At 38.9% G+C, this 20,453-nt stretch overlaps 5 protein-coding genes across 6 annotated transcripts; 2 read left to right on the top strand and 3 right to left on the bottom strand.

Annotated features, from left to right (window-relative positions):
* Positions 1–231: 231 nt before the first annotated feature.
* Positions 232–6,837, top strand: LOC110380017 (potassium/sodium hyperpolarization-activated cyclic nucleotide-gated channel 3). Its single transcript, XM_049836954.2, has 12 exons — positions 232–279; positions 565–760; positions 931–1,161; positions 1,654–1,825; positions 2,081–2,195; positions 2,793–2,915; positions 3,485–3,583; positions 3,769–3,842; positions 4,148–4,265; positions 4,478–4,701; positions 5,070–5,197; positions 5,878–6,837. The coding sequence occupies exons 1-12, from the start codon at positions 243–245 to the stop codon at positions 6,050–6,052; spliced, it is 1,692 nt and encodes a 563-aa protein (XP_049692911.1). The 5' UTR covers positions 232–242; the 3' UTR covers positions 6,053–6,837.
* LOC110380016 (transmembrane protein 258) lies at positions 6,363–7,136 on the bottom strand. Its single transcript, XM_021339870.3, has 2 exons — positions 6,977–7,136; positions 6,363–6,894 (listed from the first exon to the last, which is right to left on the bottom strand). Exons 1-2 carry the CDS (start codon positions 6,980–6,982, stop codon positions 6,655–6,657), a joined length of 246 nt encoding a protein of 81 aa, XP_021195545.1. The 5' UTR covers positions 6,983–7,136; the 3' UTR covers positions 6,363–6,654.
* Positions 7,137–7,339: 203 nt separating this feature from the next.
* Positions 7,340–11,861, top strand: LOC110380012 (RE1-silencing transcription factor). Its single transcript, XM_021339865.3, has 3 exons — positions 7,340–8,799; positions 9,014–9,253; positions 9,506–11,861. Exons 1-3 carry the CDS (start codon positions 7,644–7,646, stop codon positions 11,527–11,529), a joined length of 3,420 nt encoding a protein of 1,139 aa, XP_021195540.3. The 5' UTR covers positions 7,340–7,643; the 3' UTR covers positions 11,530–11,861.
* LOC110380015 (uncharacterized) lies at positions 11,854–12,934 on the bottom strand. The gene is made up of 2 exons (XM_021339868.3): positions 12,636–12,934; positions 11,854–12,217 (listed from the first exon to the last, which is right to left on the bottom strand). Exons 1-2 carry the CDS (start codon positions 12,859–12,861, stop codon positions 11,859–11,861), a joined length of 585 nt encoding a protein of 194 aa, XP_021195543.3. The 5' UTR covers positions 12,862–12,934; the 3' UTR covers positions 11,854–11,858.
* Positions 12,935–13,397: 463 nt separating this feature from the next.
* LOC110380014 (zinc finger protein 557) lies at positions 13,398–19,716 on the bottom strand. 2 transcript variants are annotated; one of them, XM_021339866.3, is made up of 7 exons: positions 19,174–19,716; positions 18,214–18,338; positions 17,786–17,918; positions 17,158–17,322; positions 16,274–16,411; positions 15,233–15,898; positions 13,398–15,064 (listed from the first exon to the last, which is right to left on the bottom strand). In XM_021339866.3, the coding sequence occupies exons 1-7, from the start codon at positions 19,505–19,507 to the stop codon at positions 15,039–15,041; spliced, it is 1,587 nt and encodes a 528-aa protein (XP_021195541.3). In that variant the 5' UTR covers positions 19,508–19,716; the 3' UTR covers positions 13,398–15,038. The 2 variants fall into 2 exon arrangements, with proteins under 2 accessions (XP_021195541.3, XP_021195542.3); XM_021339867.3 differs by having other exon boundaries at positions 13,398–15,046.
* Between the last annotated feature and the right edge of the window lie 737 nt (positions 19,717–20,453).

Below are 20,453 nucleotides of genomic sequence, written 5' to 3'. Positions count from 1 at the left end.
TATAAGTGAACCCTCCTTACTGTATGAAAGAGTATTTAACAAAAAGTCTTCCTGGATATAATGACAGACTCACGGACGGACAAACAAATGTCATTGATTGACTCGCAGGCTTCCGTCAATAATTGCAATATTTATTAAAATAAGTATTTTTATTGAAATAAACAGTAATTGATATAAAAGTAGGATTGCCTTTATTTTACGGATTTTTAGATTGACTTACGTTTGGTACAACAATTAGAAAAATGAAGAAAAGGAAACACATTTGTGATTTGGACCTTGGTAATACTTGACGAGTACTAGACAAACCATACCACACTTATCCAAGGGTCCTGCCCTGATATTATCAAAAACATACTGTCAGAATACATCGATACGACATATTACCCTAAAAGGACCCACTGATCCAATAAAGATTTTAGTCTTGATATATTTTAAGGGCTTTTAGTTTATTCTACTTTCAGAGTTATTCTGACTAAGCAGAGCATACTTAATATACCTAGTAAAAAATATCGTATAAAAAACTCAATACACAGATGAGCCTTTCAATAACAATTTCCCCTCAAGGTTCTGACAGCATGCTGCCCAAAAAGACTACCGTCCCTGGGCGAGCGTGTCGCTACTTACGCAAGCTGGGCCAGCTCACGAAGCTGCACCCGGAAACCTTCGAGCATTTCCGCAGCTACTCGGCCGTGGTCGCCGAACGACAGCGACAACTGCTGGAAGACGGGGGGCACGTTATACACCCTTTTAGTATTATCAGGTATCATTACTAAATGATAAAGCATCTAACGCACCAATGCAGCCATCATCACTTATGAAATGCAAACAAATATTATGATAAATGCATGAGGCTGTGAGAATACCGCTGGTTCTTACGCATGCTCTGACATTCGGCTATCCTTTTCAACAAAAGATTCGTCATATTTTCAGCCTAGCGTGGATGACTTTCATGATAATAGTGAACTTAGCACACATGAGCCTGTCGACTCTCCGGCTGTTCTTCGTGCTGCAGCCGGTAAACAAGACCACGGTCCACCCGGTAGACAGGCCCATACTCTGCCTCAACGTCATCTGCCTGATTGACATGCTCATAAAGATCAACACGGGATATGTTCACAAGAAGCAGTCCCTCATTGTTATGAGGAGGAAGTCCATTTTCTGGTTAGATAATCTATAATATAAAAATGAATCGCAAAATGTGTTGGTAAGCGCATAACTCAACAACGCCTGGATCAATTTGGCTAATTCTTTTTTTTTGTGTTTGTTATTGTCAGGAGAAGGTTCTTATGAAAAAAAAATAGGGTAAAGTAGAGAAGTCAGTTGACGGGAGCGAAGCCGCGGGCAAAAGCTAGTTATTAATAATTTTACCTACCCAATACACTTATCTCGTACTTTATTGAAAGCCACGCTGCATCAAATACATGCCTGCAAGCCACTTTAGATATAGGAAGGTACCTACATATTAAATCCTTGGCCACTTTTTTCTTATTATTGCTTTAAATCATTACTAATGTGTGTATGTAACTCTTGATGATGAAGGCGAATTGGAAAACACGTTTGCTCATAGAATAAAGTTCCGTGTTGTCGTCTACCAAACTAGATAAAGAGTACATTTTTAGCTAGAATCTATCAGCAATATATAATTTATTTCAGCCGCTACCTCCGTCGCTGGTTTATCATTGACTTGGCATCTAGTTTGCCCGTCGCCTACGTGGTACTCCACATGAACTTAGACCGGCGACTCGTGCTGGTCGCGCACTTCATGGCCGTACTCCGGGTCACCAAGATCTACACCGTCACCGGCAACGTGAAGATTTTTATGAGAGTAAGCATAATTACACCTAGCTTTATTCGTTGCATTAGGAATAAATTAAATACCTAAGTAATTTCATGGAATATTTTATAGCTTATCGGAAATACCCACTAAACTGCCTGTTTCTTTCCAACTCACATGAAGTCATTATGACCTATTAAATTATTAACTCCAAAGAATTGCGAATTGAGATAGGTTTCGCTAGGGGATAGCCGACAGGACAATTGGGCTAGGTAAACAAACCAACGTGGTTGAACTCGTGTACAGATCTTCACGGAGTCGTACATCGTGCACGGGCTGGTGCGGCTGACACTCCTGTTCGCGCTGACCACGCACTGGTGCAGCTGCCTGCTGTACAGCCCGGCCGTCGTGCATTACTACTGTCAGTATGCCTCGTGTTTCAGTCATTCATTTCACATCAGTTCCTGGGTAATTACTCCCATCGACTAAGTGAAAAGACCTATGTCCGTCTTCAGGGTACCGACCGCCTAGGTATATCGGTGACCAAAGTAAGGTACAAGTATGTAATGTTTACATTATTCATCTCAATCGGTTAAATCGTTTTACCTTGATTGTGTAAAACATTTTCGAATTAATAATATTAACGGCCAGTTTCTTCATCAAAAGTTAAAGTTAAAGTTATGGCTAAAGTAATGTCTAAAGTAAAAGTAACGGTCAAATTCAATTTTTCTATTAGTTTTGCTGTCACTTTAGCCTTGAAAAAACGAATTTGACCGTTACTTTTACTTTAGACATTACTTTAACTTTAACTTTTGATGAAGAAACTGGCCGTAAGTGAGCTTTTCTGAGTCGGGCACAATTGACGAGTTAACTCGCAGGGCATCTAGTGGCACCTAAATGTCTGGTTTCTTATAACAACCGTTTACTTTGAAAATTGAAATCAGACTTTTTTATTGTCTGTAATATTAGGCTTTCGTACTTAATGGTACTAATGTCAATATTGTACTGAATCGTGCAGGGACCGGCACTATGCACGGCACACCCAACTACCACATGAATATTTATAGAACAGAGACTCAGGTTCAAGATATGCAGACCCGCTACAATAAAGCTCTTATCGTAGCGCTTTCCTCTTTCTTTGGTAAGAATTGACATATTAAATCCATTATTCGCTAGCCTTTTTTATAAAGTACCTACTAGCTTCTGCCAGCGGTTTCACCCGCATCCCGTGGGAACTACTTCCCGTACCGGGATAAAAAGCCTTATAGCCTTCCTCGATAAAAGGGCTATCTTACACTGAAAGAAATTTTCAAATCGGACCAGTAGTTCCTGAGATTAACGCGTTCAAACAAACAAACAAACGAACAAACTCTTCAGCTTTATAATATTAGTATAGATGTAGATACCAGTCCCACAAGTTTTCACACGCGTGAGGGATTTGCTTCATGTATTTTCTGACACTGACACTCGGTTATTGGTAAGCTCATGTATTTATGCTGCCCTTTTCTTTCTTGACCGCATTCTGTTAAGAACGGAAAACAGCCCAAGTTCAACGCTGATAATGTAGCATAATAATAGTGAGATTTTTTCAATCGGTTCAGTAAGTCCTATTTCATGAAAACATTAAAAAAAAAACAGTCTTTGTCTTCAGTATCAGTATGATAAGTATACCTATAAAAGTAAAGAGACATAATGTTTTGTCCGTCTCAGGTACCGGTTTTACAATGTTTCGTTCGACTGCGCCAGATGAGATCTTAGTTCATTCCCTGATTATTGTGTATGCAGCAATGTTCATGGTTTTCACCCTGGGTAAGCTATGGTTCTCCTTATTTTTATATTTTTAATCTTATTATACGTTCCTTTAATTCTTTAAATAGTCCACACCACACATCTAAAAATCTTTATAATTTTATGTATCCTTACATAAAAACGAGTCTTTCAGCTTTACTGAACAAAGTTTTATTTTACTTTCTACTTATTTTTTTAATTTATAGTTTTCCTGATCAAAAGTTACTTGACGATCTTTGGATCTATTATGCGGTACCAGGGGCTCATGAATCAAGTAGAGGTAAGAAGATTTGAAGCATTTAGTTTCAGTTTCAGTTGTTCCCATTTTATGTCGGGCCATCTGAAATGAAACTAACAATTGAGATGACTATTTTAAGTGTACCCATAATAAACTTGCTACTACTTTCAAATCATTAATCTAATCTATTATGCTAAAATCTCTAATAAGAGACATTATATAACATAATATAGCATAATATAGCATAATTAAAATATGGATATAAATGTATTTGAAGAAATAATGCTTCTTCAAATACATTTATATCCATATTTTATGAGCTAAAATCTCTTGATATTTGTTATCAGGAATACATGAAATACAGGCAGTTCCCGCTTTCTCTGAAGAAGCGAGTTCGTGCCTTCTATCAGTACAGGTACCAAGAGCGGTATTTCAAAGAAGAGGCTGATCTTGACTGCCTGTCAGGTACTATTTGAGATATAATTAAGTTTTAATTTAGTTAGTTTTTAGTTTTAGTTTCATGATCGAAGCTCACGTAATTTTATAGATACTGTCATGGTTTCTGCACATGCTGATTTTTTAGAATAGCGAGCAGTGCAAAGACTGAAGAGTTATGGGATACATTGACATGGAGTCCACTCGAAGACTAAACACCAAATACATTATTGTTCATGCAGAGGAGCTTCGTGACGAAATCAAACTGCACACATGTCGTACACTGGTGCATAAAGTGAAGTTGTTCGAGGACGTGCCGGCCAGCGTGGTGGGCACGGTGCTCGGCTGCCTGCGCCCCGAGGTTTACCTGTCCAATGACCTGGTGGTGCGAGCGGGAGACATCGGGGATTGCATGTACTTTATAGCCACGGGGACTGTGGCGGTGTACTCCTTGAAAGGTGTCGAGGTATGTCATGAGCTTTGCAGGAACTTATTATTAGGTACAAATCACACCAGATATTTTTTAACGGTTCTTAAAGTTCTCGATGGTTGATGGCGCTCCGCATCTTAATTGGGCGCCAGTGCCATTTTGCATGCCATGTCGGGAAAAATTATCACTTTTCAAAGAAAACACTGCCTGTGACTTTTATGAAGAAAAGATTGCGTTAAGAGACACGCATGTATAACTCAAGTGAAACAGTTCGATTCCTGAACCCAGAAACAGCACAGTAGACGATTGCTTAATCACTGCGCCAAACAGATCGCAAATATTCATATAACTACATAGAGGAAATTGCGGATTTTTTTAATAATGTTAGCTCGATTTCCTCGCAGGTGTGTCACCTAGAAGACGGCACGCACTTCGGCGAGGTGGCGCTTCTCATGAAGGACAGCAAGCGCGTGGCCACTGTCGTTGCCGTCGAGATCACACAACTGTACCGGCTTGATGCACACGACTTCAAGTGCGGTTCATTTTAGTGAACACTGAACTGAACTTCATTATGACATTTGCTAATTCCCGTAAAAATTACGTAATATTACATAGCCTTTGCGGCTAATCCGCTCTTGCTAATAGTTTAGTATGTACTCGCATAGAATTCTAGATGAAACATTTAATTACTTTGGATCAAGGCTGTCCAACAAAATACGAATCTGCTTTTAGAGCGTTTTCACACCAGCGGATTTTCCGAGCAACACCTGGTTTCACGCGAATACGCGCAACAATAAATAGATCGAGCGACAGATTTTACCGCTCGAATCGTTTCGCGCGTGTACTCTCGGACTTGCTCGAAGAAAAATCCGCTAGTGTGAAAGCGCTGTTATAATTCGATTCGAAGAACTGCTTTAAAATGGTAAAGTAGATGAAACTTTTCATCTACACATCAGTTACGCTAGCACCTCTTATGCTTTTTATATTTACACTAGCTGGTGCCCGCGACTTCGTCTGCGCAGGTTTAGTATTTCGAACAATATGTTTACAAATTGTAGCCTATGTGTTATTCTGATGTATAAGCTATATTGTGGTAAAGTTTCATTCAAATCCATTCAGTAGTTTTTGCGTGAAAGAGTAACAAACATCCATACATCCATACATACAAACTTTCGCGTTTATAATATTAGTAGGATGTTTTATATTTCCCAGCCGATTCGTAATGTCCAACACGACATTATACAACCGCATCGAAGCGCTGGCGTCGCTTCGCATGCACGAGACTACGCTACTGGACGACGCGTTCCGCCGCGAGCGAGAGAGTCAGCAGGAACAACACCAGTCTGATATGATGCATGAAGTCCCGGCTCCCATGACTGAGCCTTGAGGACAACAGACCCCATCATTTTGATTTATTGTTCTAAGAAGGCAACCACGAAACCTGTATTCATAATGAGGAAGTTCTTTTTCATGGATTAGTGTCTGAACAAAATGTGATACAAGTTATTGTGGGGCTTTGTCAGTAATTCTGGTAACAATTAAGTTTATAACTAGTATTGTAATTTAGCTTTTCAGCTTAGTTTTAGAAGCAATAGTTTACTTCTTAGACTTGCTCTTCATGTTAATACTTGGCTGTAGAGCAGAAAATTTAGATAATTTATGGTAAAATATAGTATTTATGATGGAAACAAGAAAAATAATATTTAAGTCTTATTTATTTCAGTAACAGCTGAATTTTGATAAATGCCTTAGAAGACATAAAAACAATGATTGTTTAATTAAGGATTGTAAATGTTCATAGCTAAATTATGACTGTTTTATTAGCCATAAACTTAAAGAGAAATAAAGTTTTGTAAGTGATAAATAAAATCTTGTTTTCTTAGATATAAAATTTATGAATACAAACAAACATTTTGGTTTACACCAATCTTCGTGGCAACCACACTCGGAATGCGATACATAACTTACAAACTAACACTTCTGGCGGTATCACACGAAGATGCCAACCCATAACAACAAGAACAGAATACCGAAACCTGAAAATAGGGAGGCAACTAGTGATAACAATAGCTCTTTGAACAGATCTCTCGATAATTTAGTGCTTGTGACTTCGTACACGAAGAACCACGCAGTAAAGAAGATGCCGATGCCCAGGAGAAGCAGCGTGAGATGCGGGAAAACTGCCGGGTTGATAGGAGACGTGTACCGAACCATGGATTCAATTTCCAGCTGAAATTACATTCCGTAAATAAGTTTTATGCTTGCAAGTAACTTAAAACTAAAAATTATGTTAAATTGCACAGTGACTTACACTCATTTTGGTAGTTTATTCTTTATTTCGTTTAATTAAAAATAATACACGATGCCGATATCAAAGGGATACGTCAGTGGAATTTCAGTCATAGACTAAAATGTTACAACTTTACAACAAACGTCAAAAAGTAAACCATAAAGTAAATCGACTTTTTCCTGACTCGACTAAATGTCGTCGTTTAATCTAAAAATCATTAATGGAAAAGAGTGGTTTGATTAAACGTAGATAGCGTATTTATTATCCAACTTCGCTAGCTCAAAAAACTAAACCAAAATAAAATAATGCTGATTTGAACGTTAAAATAATATCGCCTAACTAGCACTTAGTATTTCTATTCGTCCATCACTTTTCACATCTGTCAAACTGTCAACTATCTATCACTGTCAATTCTGTCAAAAAAATAAATTTGCGCTGCAGTACAGCTACGTAAAATTTGCAGCCCTTTGTGTATATTAAATTCTATATTTTTTGTTTAGTGCTCGTTTAAGAATAAAGTATTACCTTTATTCAAAGTATATTTCATTTTATTGTCAACTTTGTTCTTGATTCTCAACCTCCTCAATAAAAATGAAAATGGCCACCAATGTTTACAGCTGTTCTGAAATGCTGAATTGTTTTGATTTTAAATAGAAGTGGCACAATAGGGCCTTTCGTGCCACTAAATATGTCGTCTCAATGTTATCTTTTAAATGTGAATAATATGGCCAGTCAAAGGTTAAATGAAATAAAACCTACTCCTAAGGAGAAGGTCATGTCTTATGAAGAGAAGTCCGTGGGATCCACTCCATTCTTTCAGTGTGAAGCCTGTCCCTACATGGCGATGGCCGAGGATGACATAAAGTTCCACCTGTTCACTGTTCATCCAGATTTAGCCAAGAAAAATGGTCTTGCGGACAACATTCAAATCTCTTGCCCCGGGTGCGCCAGTGCGTTTGATGCTGAGGAGACTCTCAGGAATCACCTGCGGAACCATCATAAGATGGGCATCAAGGATGTCAAGAAAATGATCAAAAGTCTAGTCCAAATTGCTCTTAAAAATGCTAAATTGAAAAAAGAGAGCCCCAGCATAGAGCCACCTCATGCATCACAAATAGGCGCAATAGCACAGAATATAGCCGATATAAAGATACCACAAGTTATAGAAATAGTTCCCGATGCTGTGAACATCAACAATGACTTGCCTAAAGGAGTGGCGTTCATATCTGTAGATGAATTAAATAAGATGAGCACACCTAACTTTGAGAAGGTAGATCCTAAAGAGATAATTCAGGAAGCAAGCATAAACATCGTGTACACAAATGATATCTCCACTCAGTTTGTGAGGGTGTCTGATGCGGGCGCTATCAACCCGTCCTGTAACATGATCCAAGTGAGCAGTGTGACTCCTGACCTCATATCATCAATAGAGCCGTGCATGACTACCGTGGAGGGCACACTGTCTCCAGCACAAACAAAAGACTTGACTCACATTCCACTGCTACTGAAGTCTGATCAAATGAAGCCGGAGGAAGTGAAACCAAGCAATAAAGAGGCAGATGAGAAAGTAGGAACCATGTGCTTAATAAATGGCTGTAGAATGCGTTTAAAGGAGGACCAGACTCTGGCATATCATAGGCAGTGTCACCAGAATGGCAAGCTGGTGTGTCCGGAGTGTTCACAGGTGTGTGCGGCAGTTGATGCACTGCACACACACCTGTGGAAGGTCCACGAGGTTGATATGGAGCTTCCCACGTGTGATGTGTGCGGCTTCAAAACTTATAATAGGTATAGACTACACAATGTCCACATGAAATGTCATAAGAAGTTAAAACTATTTATATGTAAGTAAAAATTAAAATTTTTGTTTACATAATTATCATGAAATTTTCAAGCTTTAAAAAATGTTTAAAAAAATACTATATTCATAAGTAACTAGTATTCTTTTACCTGTTATGGCTCAAAGTCTACATGATCTCTAATCCAAACTAAATCTGTACCCTGGCTTAAAGATTGTCTGTTACCAGCTAGCACATTATCAGAATCCTCGTCTTCCAGGTTCAATATGCTCAAAAGGGTTCAAAAACTCGAACCAGCTCTCCAAACACAAACTAATCCACAAGGAGTCAGCGACCCCCGCCTGCTGTACTATCTGCCAGCGCGAGTTCGCCAACGAGCGTCGGTTAAGGGTGCATGTAGCTGAAGTACACAGTAAGGTGAAGCCCTTCAGCTGCTCGCATTGTGACTACTCCACCGCTAGGAAGGAACAGCTTAAACTTCACATAAGATCTCATACTGGTGAGTACCTATGTATTGTTAGTGTTTGTTTGTAGGTCTAAGTAAAAGATTTCAAAGGCAAAAAAGGTAATTATGTAATTTTGTATTAACTTTGTATTGTGCATGATATTTCTCCTGTATTGTGTGTGTAAATTATAATAATATTCAAATCAAATCATCATGCAAGATTCAAATCTTAATTATTATTTTTTGCAATCACTCCTGATACTTCTAGTCCAGTTATAATATGCAAAGTCGTATATCTTATTCCAGGTGACAGACCCTACGAATGCAATCAATGTAGCTACAGGACGGGCGACCACAATGCATTACGACGGCACAAGAAACAGCATTCCAAAGAAAACGTGTACAAATGCAAGCATTGTGCGTACACCACCATTCAGTCCACTGTGTTCACGACACATATGATCTCTAAACACCCTAACATAACGGACAGTGATGTGCATCGATGCCCCTACTGTCCTTTCAAGTGCATCAGCAAGGACAAATACGTACAGCATCTTACCACACACTCCGACAAAGAAGGAGTACAAGTGTTCATAGAAATGAACAAAAGCAAAGCCAACAAACCTGCGTGGACCATCCCTAGCGAAACCGAAAAAACAATTGAGAAACCTAACATTAATAGTGATGCAAATACAGAGTCTGCTCCAAAGACTGTCAATGAAATACCTATTGAGGTGTACGACTGCGATAGCTACAATGAAAACTTGCCACAGAACTTTGTCAAAAATTTCTGTAGCACCCCAAATAACAGTGGCCAGGAGACAATCTTCAATAATCAGATAATGGCCACAGACCTCAGCAAGGAAGATAACAACTCGGACTGCGTGATTTCTGAAATCTCCAACGACACGATGATGGAACGCCACCAGTTCCAAGCGCAGCACCCACTGCTGTCATACGACGGCACTCCGTCCAACCTGCATGGTTTCCTCAACCCCTCAGTATCAATGGAGCAAAGTCTCCTACAGAATAACAATGTCAATTCTCTTACCTCAAACCACTGTTCGATTCCAAATAGTATAAATAACAACATCATGGCTAACTTCCCGATCAGGCTGCCTCCCGCGCCTCAAATATCTCTGCGGAACAATATCACGCTGAAACCCGTCGATAAGATATCTCTGCCAAGTACTAAAGTGACTGGTCCCATAATAAAACCGACGCAGATACTGCCCGTACCGTCCTCAAGTAACTCTCCAGTTAACATATCTATGGAGCCAGAAGGGATTCCAAGGAAAAAGCCGAAAATATCAGTGAAGAGCAACCTAATACTTAAAGGTCCAGACCAAGAGAATATGTTCCACTCGCAGCAGAAAATGGCGTTTAGGAGACTGGAGGACAACGAAAGGTTCGGACTTGGCGGTCCCGTGACCTTCAATAATCTGATCACGACGCAGTTCATGCAACTGCAGCCAGAACCGTCCCTAAGTCAATCGCCCAGCAACATCATGGTTTACCCACAGGAACCAATGTTGGCGGATGCGGCAACAACACCGGTTGATAACGAGATGAATAACAACCCACAGATATTCTCATTCAACCAACAAATTAATGTTAACGCCATGACGACGCTACCTCCGCCACAGAAAATACAAAATAATGATCCGAGCTACATAAAGCTGGAGAGTACAATCAAGCAAAACACACAGTCCCCAAGCTTGGAGAGAATGTGTAACGCTAACCTGCTCAACAATCCGGCGATAGCCCTCGAATACAAAGCGTCGCCACCGCTCGAAGATATACATAAGAACATGAGCGAAATAAAAAATGAAGTGAAATCAGACTCCTTCTACAATATACCCATCAACAACGAAGCGCCGAATCCGACTCCCATGGACAACTTCTTTGGGGATGGTTTGATGGGCGAGAAGTATTCTTCGGTACTGATGGACCTGTCTGGAGTCACCCTGCAAGAGATAGCGGAGGCAAATAATGACGTCATCGAGATCGACGACAATTCCGATGATAACAAGCTACTGCCGCGACTGGATATGTACTACAGCCTTGAAGGCCTGTACCCACACAACGACTTCCACTTCCTCGACGCCGACACCGGCTTCCAGCAAGACGACATCAACAGGATATTCAGTGAAGTTCCCATCATTAACCAAAAGGATCTGCTAGAGTCTGCCGGCGAAACCTCCGGGAACGAGAGAGCAGATTATATGCAGATCATAACTCAAAGTGTGATGGATCCCATGATGAACACCACCGTGAGACCCTCCACTAACAAGATAAACGTGAAAAATATAGAACTCATGAAGAATTAAGTATAAGAATCTCCTTGTAGCAAAAGCCCTTCTGTGATGTTGTTGTTATACCTCCACTTATTTGTTAGGCAACATTACCGCACGTTTGGATTATATTTTTGAAATGCGATTTTCAAAGTATAAGATATGTAAATATGAAGCAAAAATACAGGAATTGTACATAGATTTAAGGTGAATGTTGCTTAACAAATAACATTGTTGTTGTAAAACCTCTTTAAAGTCTGGGCAACGCTCCGCCGCGCACACTAGCGCGGTGAAAGCGATTTATTTATCAAAAGACTGTTAATCTTTTAATCAATGTAAATATTTATTTATTAAATGGAATGTGTTTATATATTTTGTTTTGTGTACACTGCTATGAAATCTCCGCTGTTTCTAATTTCTTGCGACTTGTAGAGGGCCCAGTCGGCTGTGACATCATCGAAGGGTTTGGGGTCAGTGTGGACCCCTATCTTATGCGGACCGATGATAATCAGGACGTTGCCTTTATAGTACTTTAAATAATCTTCAAAAGCCTTTCGGTTGTTGAAGTAGCAGAAGAGAATGGCAGTATTGTTGTTCCTCTGCAGTAACGTGATTGTGTCTTGGTCTATTTCCGCGGGAGTGAAGTGGAGAGGTATGAAGGTGGGCGGCGCGTACTTGCAGCGCCACCACGCTCCGTCTACCTCGATGCCTGATACTGGCACACCTGGAATATCAATACGTTTTATCCCTTTTCTACGTTAAACAAATTAATACCTAACACATTATTTTTTATGCCTCGAAATATCTGTTGTGGTTTCGAATTTAGCAGAACTCATTATGACCGGCTTCCAAAAATCTGGGGACGTGCGTGTGTGCGTGGGTGAAAAAATATATTCCAGCCAGATAATTTTTAGGACTTACGTCGTACATTAAATTCATACTAACACGATATAAAAAGAATCTGAATCTTTAAACACTAGCTTTTTCTCGCGGGTTCGTCCAAATCTCTTCTTCGCGCTCGGATAATATAATAAGCAGCCTATCCGATGTATAAGCTATATCAGTGCACAGTTTTATCCTTATAGACTCAGTAATTAACACGACCGAGTAACACATCCAAAATTTAATAAAATAAGTATTACCAGTAGCTTCCGTTATCATCCATTCCAACAGACCACTGCCGCATCCTACGCTCACGACCCTTTCACAACTCAACTCTGCCAAGCAATTCTTAACAAACTCAAAGTTCTCCTCACTAGGGTACACCCACAACACCTTATTCCGGTCCGGATGGTCATGATACCGATGTACAATCTCTTTCCAATTGTTCTCCTTGTATAACTCCGTGATATCGGCGACTATGTCCATGGCGGACAGAATGCGGACGTGAGCGGTAACATTGACTGTGACCGGGAGTACACTGGCGCGGTTTACATAATACCCTTCCTGTGATTTATCTGTGTTTTTGCTCACAGGGAGGTATTGTAGTGGGTTTGTAGATTTAAAAGTGTAGGGTTTTTTTTATAATTCAACATGGCGGAAAGATAAATTCTACTGGCTGTATCAAAACTTCTCCACTCATCACTTTGGGGAGTCCAATGCATTCATACACCAAAAAAATCTTATTCTATTAGCAGCAAATTTCTTGTGCAGTTTTTTTTTTGTTTTTGAAAGATACCGTTTTGTCAAAAGTGCACTGGTAGGTCAGCTAGTGGTCATTTTTTTATAAAGTTCAAAAGGCACACCTTTACGACACACTAAATTCATATATATTTAGTTCGTCTCTGTACATTTCCCTAATGCGCTACGTGAAAAAATTGGCCACAACCCAAGAATATTGTTTCAACTGGCAATAGATACAGGTAGCGATCGAACAATATTTATTACAACAATAAAACGAAAAATCGCTTCAATTCATTTATTTGTATCTAAGTTCATCAATATTACAAAATGTTAAGATATAAAATATTAGCAAAATACAGATACCGATATAGTAAAATACGCATTTTATGTTAAAGGTTACACTTGTGATCAGTAAACATCAACGGATGAGTAAAAAGGCTTCGTTATTTATCTCGTAAGTTTATGGTACTTGTAGCTCGTTCACTGTGTTGCCATATGTACTGTACTTAATTCGTTTTAGATAAAAGCAATCAATTTATTGTGGTTCATCACAACCTTGGTTACATTATGCTTTTATTGTAATCTGTGATAGATGGCTTATTTATGTACTTCTTATAGTAAAAAAGAGTTGGTAATGCGAAGTGAACGAGTTCAGTAAAAGTTACCGCGCAACAATGTTAAACATCAACTTAAAATACTTGAGATCAACTTACATCAGAGATCATGATCTTCAGTCGACATTATAAAAACTAATATTACATATTTTATTATTTATATATTCTTGCACAATTTCCAGACTATGACCGCTTTATCTCATACTTAGAATCTTTTGGCAGACCAATCAACGATATGAGCATTTTATATTGATGATATTATAAAAAAATCAATCACCTTATTAACCGGCAGTTATTGCTTACGTTACCGTACAAAACTATTAATATTATATATTTGTTAATAACATACATATGCAATAGGACATTTTCAATATACATATAAGTCGAAAGTTACTCAGCTATGATACCTACCCACATTACAATCAGTCTCTTTCCCCATCCTTCATCCCAACAATTAAGAAAAAAATAAGCGTTAATTCAATAAAACCTTTAGCGAGATCAAAACAAAACATTTGGTCCTTTGCCAGAAACTTCCAATGTATAAATCATTTGAATTTAAAACACGTTAAAATCTGATACAATTCATAATACATGGATAATATATATGTCACAGCAATTGTAACGTCTTACTGCTAACGCGTCTTGGACGCACTTACTACTAGTGTTAGTAACATTGACTGGTTAAGTTTCGCATAACGGCAGTACATATTTAATATTAGTAGATACAGCTGCGCTATAACTTTACACCTCCGAAGTTAGCTACAAATGATTGCGCAACAGTCAAAATATGCGACCAAAAGCGCGAGCATTAAGCACCTGACTTCAGAGGGGATAAGTTATTTGACAACTGTACATGATTTCTTACAAACTGTATGGCCTGCGTGACAAGCAGCGCCAGGCAAAACTGTAGTATTTCTTACATACCATGCGAGGATATTGTGACCTTAACGACTATCTTGCAAATATTGTATAGGAGGACCTAGCTAGCGATACGTGCTACGTGGATTAATATACTGTCGTGTTGGGGGTACTGAAAACATTACCAAAATATCTATCCTAACTGCATTCTCAAACTGGCTAGGTTATATAACTACTTATGTACTTACAATCACACGGTTTATTACGGAAGTTGTTGTTGCCTTGGAAAAATCCATTAAACTATTGTATTGTGAATGCCATGCTTTGTATACATAAACCATTTCATTCTCTTAAACCTAATATGCATTAAATACATATAAAATTGTATACTACAAAAACTACTATACTGCCATTCTTGCCCACCCTGCTAAAAACTCAGCCTTCATATCATTACAAATCTGTAAAAGAATAAGAAACTATTAAAACAATAGCTTACGCTGTGCTCGCTTTCTGCGGGTTTCTACAACCGATCTATTGAATTTGCAATTAGAGATTGAATTTTTACATTGGCTCCATATGGATAGTTAGATAAACAATAGATCGATTATAGAAATTCACTAAAGATTACATACGTACGTACGTACCTATAGACACAGATTGCTTCAGCTTCCTCCTCCAATGCACTCCGGCAGAGTCAACATTGTTATCGTCGTGGTCTCTCTTATCTCTCTCCCTGTCCCCATACAATATCTTCTCGTACAAAGTCTTCTTATCCTTCGGAGGAGCGCCCAAATCCAAATTATTCAAATTGGTTTGTTCTTCTAATTCTATCATTTTCCGCAAATCTATCGGCGGTAGGGGAATTATGGAAGCCTTTCGTATTTTGTGTACGTATTCACATTCCTGCGACGGACTAGTGACGGGTTTGGGTTCGACATTCGCCGTCTTGTTGCCAACGATGACGCTTTGACGGGCATTATTCGCGACAAGAATATAAGATTTATCTATAGTAATATCTGGCTCGACGGGCTTTTCTGGCTTCGTCGTGTTCTCATGCATGTGTTTTTGTATTTCTTCTTGTGGGAGGGGCGGTAAGGGGTTGAGGATCTCTAGTTTTGTTTTCTCGTCTTTCTGATAGTCGTCAAGTTTGTTTGTGTGTCCGTTGGCGCGGATTTGCTTGAGTGCGGCCTCGTCGCAGTCGACGGCGGTGGCGGGCACGTAGTCGGGGTGCGTGTTACGAATGTGACGCTCTAGGTTGTCTTTCCTTCTGAAGCGGCGGCTGCACACTTTGCAGCGGAAGGGTTTGGAGTCTGTGAAAATATTTAATCTGTATTGTTATGTATACGTTTCAGATGATTGTTATGTAGAAGTGTGGCTTGTGGCTTTCAGCTGTCTTTTGTACATGTCTTTATTTATTTTCAAGTTCTACATTTCAAAGACGCTCGAAAAATTTTCAACTTGTTTGGGCGGGCGCCAATGGCTTTTAGACATTTTTACATGAAAGCCTATTAAACTCCGTAAACAATATTAAGAAGAAAGACATGTAAGAAAGAGTGAGTATGGAGAAGGAAAGCAACCTTCAAACTTAGTCTGCCCTAAAAAAATTAAAAAAAGATTGTAACAGAGTAGAATGATATTTGATGAATGAAGAGAGTAAGAAGAATAATAGTGACGTATATACATACCGGTGTGCACGGCGGCGTGGCGGCGCATGTCCTTGCGCGAGTGGAAGGCCTGCGGGCAGCGCGGACACGCGTGCGGGCGCCGCGCCGCCAGCGGCCCGCAGCGCGAGCACGACCACGCGCCGCACAAGCACTTCCTTTCTACCACACACTAGCTTCAATACTACGTAGGTACTTGGCAAGTCTGAAGTTCTTTGATGGTTGTGCAAAAGAATTGTTGTACAAAACTGTATATTGCACAGCAACAGCCTAGACTTCAGACTCGCCAAGTTATTTCGGACGTAATTTTAAGAATACAACTAATGCATTTCAGTGGTGTTATAGAAACATTGCTAATGAAATTTTCTGTTTATTATTTTACTAGCCGTTTACCCGCGGTTTCACCCGCGTCCCGTGAGAGCTACTGCCCGCACCGGGATAAAATATAGCCTATGTTACTCGCAGATAGTATAGCTTTCTAATGGTGGAAGAATATTTAAAATCGGTCTAGTCGTTTTTGAGTTTATCCATTACAAGCAAACAAACAAACAAAGTTTTCCTCTGTATAATATTGGTGTTATTCCTTAACTAAAAAAGATATATGTAAGTAAAGCTGTTTGCCGAGGCTTTTCCCGCATCCTGAGGGAATATCACGCACCCAGATAAAAAATAAGCAAAATCTTTCTTTAATAAAAGAGACATCTAGATATCACACAGATACAATGTACCTGAGATAATTCCATAAAATAAACTTTTCAGCTTTTTATTTATCAGTGTGGTGGGATCGGCCTCTACATTTTCCCACTACTGTGCACAGGCCTCCTCTCACACAGAAAAAGATTGAGCGTCATTATAGATCTGACATACCTAACCAACATGTCATCTTAACAAAATACTTATCAACTCACCGTGCTTCCTCACATGCTTCCTCAGATTCGAGCTGTCTCGGAAGCGACTGCCGCAAGTCGGACACGCGTACGGCCGCTCGTCTGTGTGCGTGAGCCCGTGCTTGCGGAGCGAGGTTAGGTTATTGAACGCCTTGTTACACTCGCTGCAGGCAAACTTCTTCTCTTCTACGAAAATGTATAATAGTATTGGTGAAATCATCCACAAATGATCGACAAAAGATTTGGAAACTTCCACAATTTCATTGATCAAAACTTCGTAAATATATGAATATTTTACCCAAGCCTTCGAGAGCTTGGTTGGTTGTTATAATGTATGAGGAAAGACAACCCTGCAAAGTGAAAGATAACTAATCCATGTAAGATTTGAAGCTTTATATCATAAAAGCAACTTCAGAACGAAGTTAGCAACATAGATATTCTTTTCACATATGGACATTATGGGTGTACTCCAAGGTTCAATTCTGTGTCCACTCTATTTTTTTTATAGAGCTTCATGTAAACCATGATAGGTACTAGTTAGCTGCGTCCTATAAGACTGGAAGCCAATCCCAATATACATAGTTGGGAAAAGGCTAGGCAGATTATTTAGGGTAGTTGATATTATTTAGATTTTAGAGTGAATACTTACTAGTATGCTTTAACTTGTGCCTCTGCAACTTGGACATCTGGAAGAACCCCTCGCCGCACACATCACAGGCATAAGTGCGCTCGTTGCGATGCACCCGCATGTGGTACTTATAGTGAGACATTGTGGCAAATGTCTGGAAATACACATAACTGTAAGTTTTCCTCATTATAATCTTTTAATGTCAGTCAGTAGAGAAAAAGATCTGGTAGATTGTTGTTTACGGCCTCAAAATCATGGCCATTACTATCACTAAATTAATGACGTACTTTGTTGCCAAGAATTTTAAACTTGAACTATAGGTAGTGTCCATACATAAACAAATAGATTCATAATATTGACATTAAATCTTCATCACTTTTCACTTTTATTGTATCTGAAAATTTTTGCGAACTGTAGCAAAGATGCAATGTTTACATATAACTTGTTACCTTATTGCATTCAGGACATTGGTAAGGCTTCCGCTGACCATTACAGTATGCATGGTAGGCCACCTGGCTCCGAGCATGGAACTTCTTCTTGCAAACTGTGCACAGAAACATCTTGCCATTTGCATCTGTAATATAATTAATTTGGTTATTCTTTGTCATCCATTCTCCGAGCCTTTTTCCCAAGTTTGTTGGGGTTGGCTTCCAGTCTAACCGGACATAGCTGAGTACCAGTTTACAAGGAGCGATTGCCCTATCTGACCCCCTCAACCCAGTTACCCAGGGCAACCCAATATCCCTTGGTTAGACTGGTGTCAGCCTTACTAGCTTCTGACTACCCGTAACAACTGCCAAAGATATTCAATGACAGCTGGGACCTACAGTTTAACATGCTATCCGAAACACAGTCTTGGTTATTCTTTGTATGAGGACATAAATAATGAATGTCAATTGTGTAGCTTAATAAACAGTACACTCACACACACTCATAAACACGAAAGTTTTTGATGTGTGGATGCTATTTTATTTACTTGTTTACAGATAAATTACATTATGATATGGATGAAACTAGGAAGTTATATAGCTCTTACATTGGAATGAGATAGTTGTACCACTTCTCCCACATTCAGAGGCTGATTGATTAATGGGTGATTAGCTGTTCCAATCCAATTTATTCTTAAAGGATAACAAACTTTTCACAGTGTAAGCAATATTAGACTGATCTGTGATAGAGGCCAAGATGCTTCTCAAATTCTTATAGGATTAATGTACAAAATCACAACAGAATGTTATATTTCTGCTATAAGCTGCTATTAGATTGCAGCTTTTAATGTGATTGAAGAGGTTGTGATAGCTCCATCACTGAACTGCTTCAAGAAACTACTGAGCAAGCTAAATATCTAAAAGCATTTTGAAACTAACTAGGTTCTAGTGAGCTATATAGTGTAAATAAGTTATTATTACCAGTTTCTTCTTTAATATGTGATGTTTCAAGTTTTTTCTTCATATACAACTCATCTATCTCGCACTGGATTTCCTTGTCGAGGTCTTCATCATATGACTTATCGTCTGCTTCAGCCGGCGAGCTCTCGTCCGCCGGCCCTCCCTCTATAATTCCACCCAGAGGGTCCCCTCCATCAGTCGGCTTCTTCTCCCTAAGGCAAGCTTGGCAACCAGTCTTCTCGTTCAGCAAACAGTTCATACATTTCACGTGACCACAGCTCTCCGTGACCAGCCTGTTATCAGTCGCATTCACAGGCTTCTCGTTACGACAATTCGCACAAACTTGCGGATTCATATTGCTAACAAACTGAGGTTATACGAAGGCTATATTATTTTTATAACTTTTCTTAATAGTTACATTACAAGTATAAAGGTAAATGTTTTATTTGCTAAGTATCTAAATATCATTTCAGTATTAAAAATTTACAAAAACACAAGTTATTATTGTTTTCACATTTTGCAAAGTGCGAAGCTAAAATGCTAATGCGTTCAGAAATCTTGCACAAGAATCATTTGACAAGTCGTCATCGTTTATTAAACAAAAACAAAAGCCTTTTTTTAAATACTAAGATCATATTCTTAAAAACACTATATAAACTGCCGTAAGTAATAAAATTTTATATTATAATAAATAAGAGTTGTAGTAGTTAATTGTTTTTTTAAGCAAGAAGTTTTGTACAAGCGAAGCTTCAGAACGCACCCGATACTGACGCCTCAGACGCCTATTTATTGCGCCTTTTTCTATTTTAGAAAAAATAATCTTGACAAAATATCCATTTACTTAATGATAATATTCGTACAATTTTGGATGTTTGGAAGGCAAAAAGTCTTCTTATAATCTCATAATATAAATAAGCAGTTTTCGAACAATAAACGTAACTATAAATTAGGTTCCTTATCTGTGGCACAAGCGATAATTAAATCGATTGAAATCGATCCCTAAGGGCCAATTTAGAACAAAATAATAATATGTTCCCTCTGGTTCACTCTTTCTTTAGTCATGGCTTTTGCCTGCCGCCTTTTACTTCTATTCCAAAAATTGTTACCTTCATAACACAAAGTGCAACTGCCATGTTTTAGCGATTTCTATTTCGGTATTCATGTGGGAATTACAACTTGATTAACATAATACACCATTTAAATATTCAGACCTTAATTTCTAAGAAAGACAATTTTTTTTAATCGATTTAAAGTTATAAAGTCGATTTAAATCGATTTTGGTTTGGGTTTTCAGCAGGGGG

This window comes from Helicoverpa armigera, chromosome 14 (assembly GCF_030705265.1).
Source record: "Helicoverpa armigera isolate CAAS_96S chromosome 14, ASM3070526v1, whole genome shotgun sequence".
NCBI classification, from domain to species: Eukaryota; Metazoa; Arthropoda; class Insecta; order Lepidoptera; family Noctuidae; genus Helicoverpa; species Helicoverpa armigera.
This window is presented reverse-complemented; position numbering and strand designations above follow the sequence as displayed.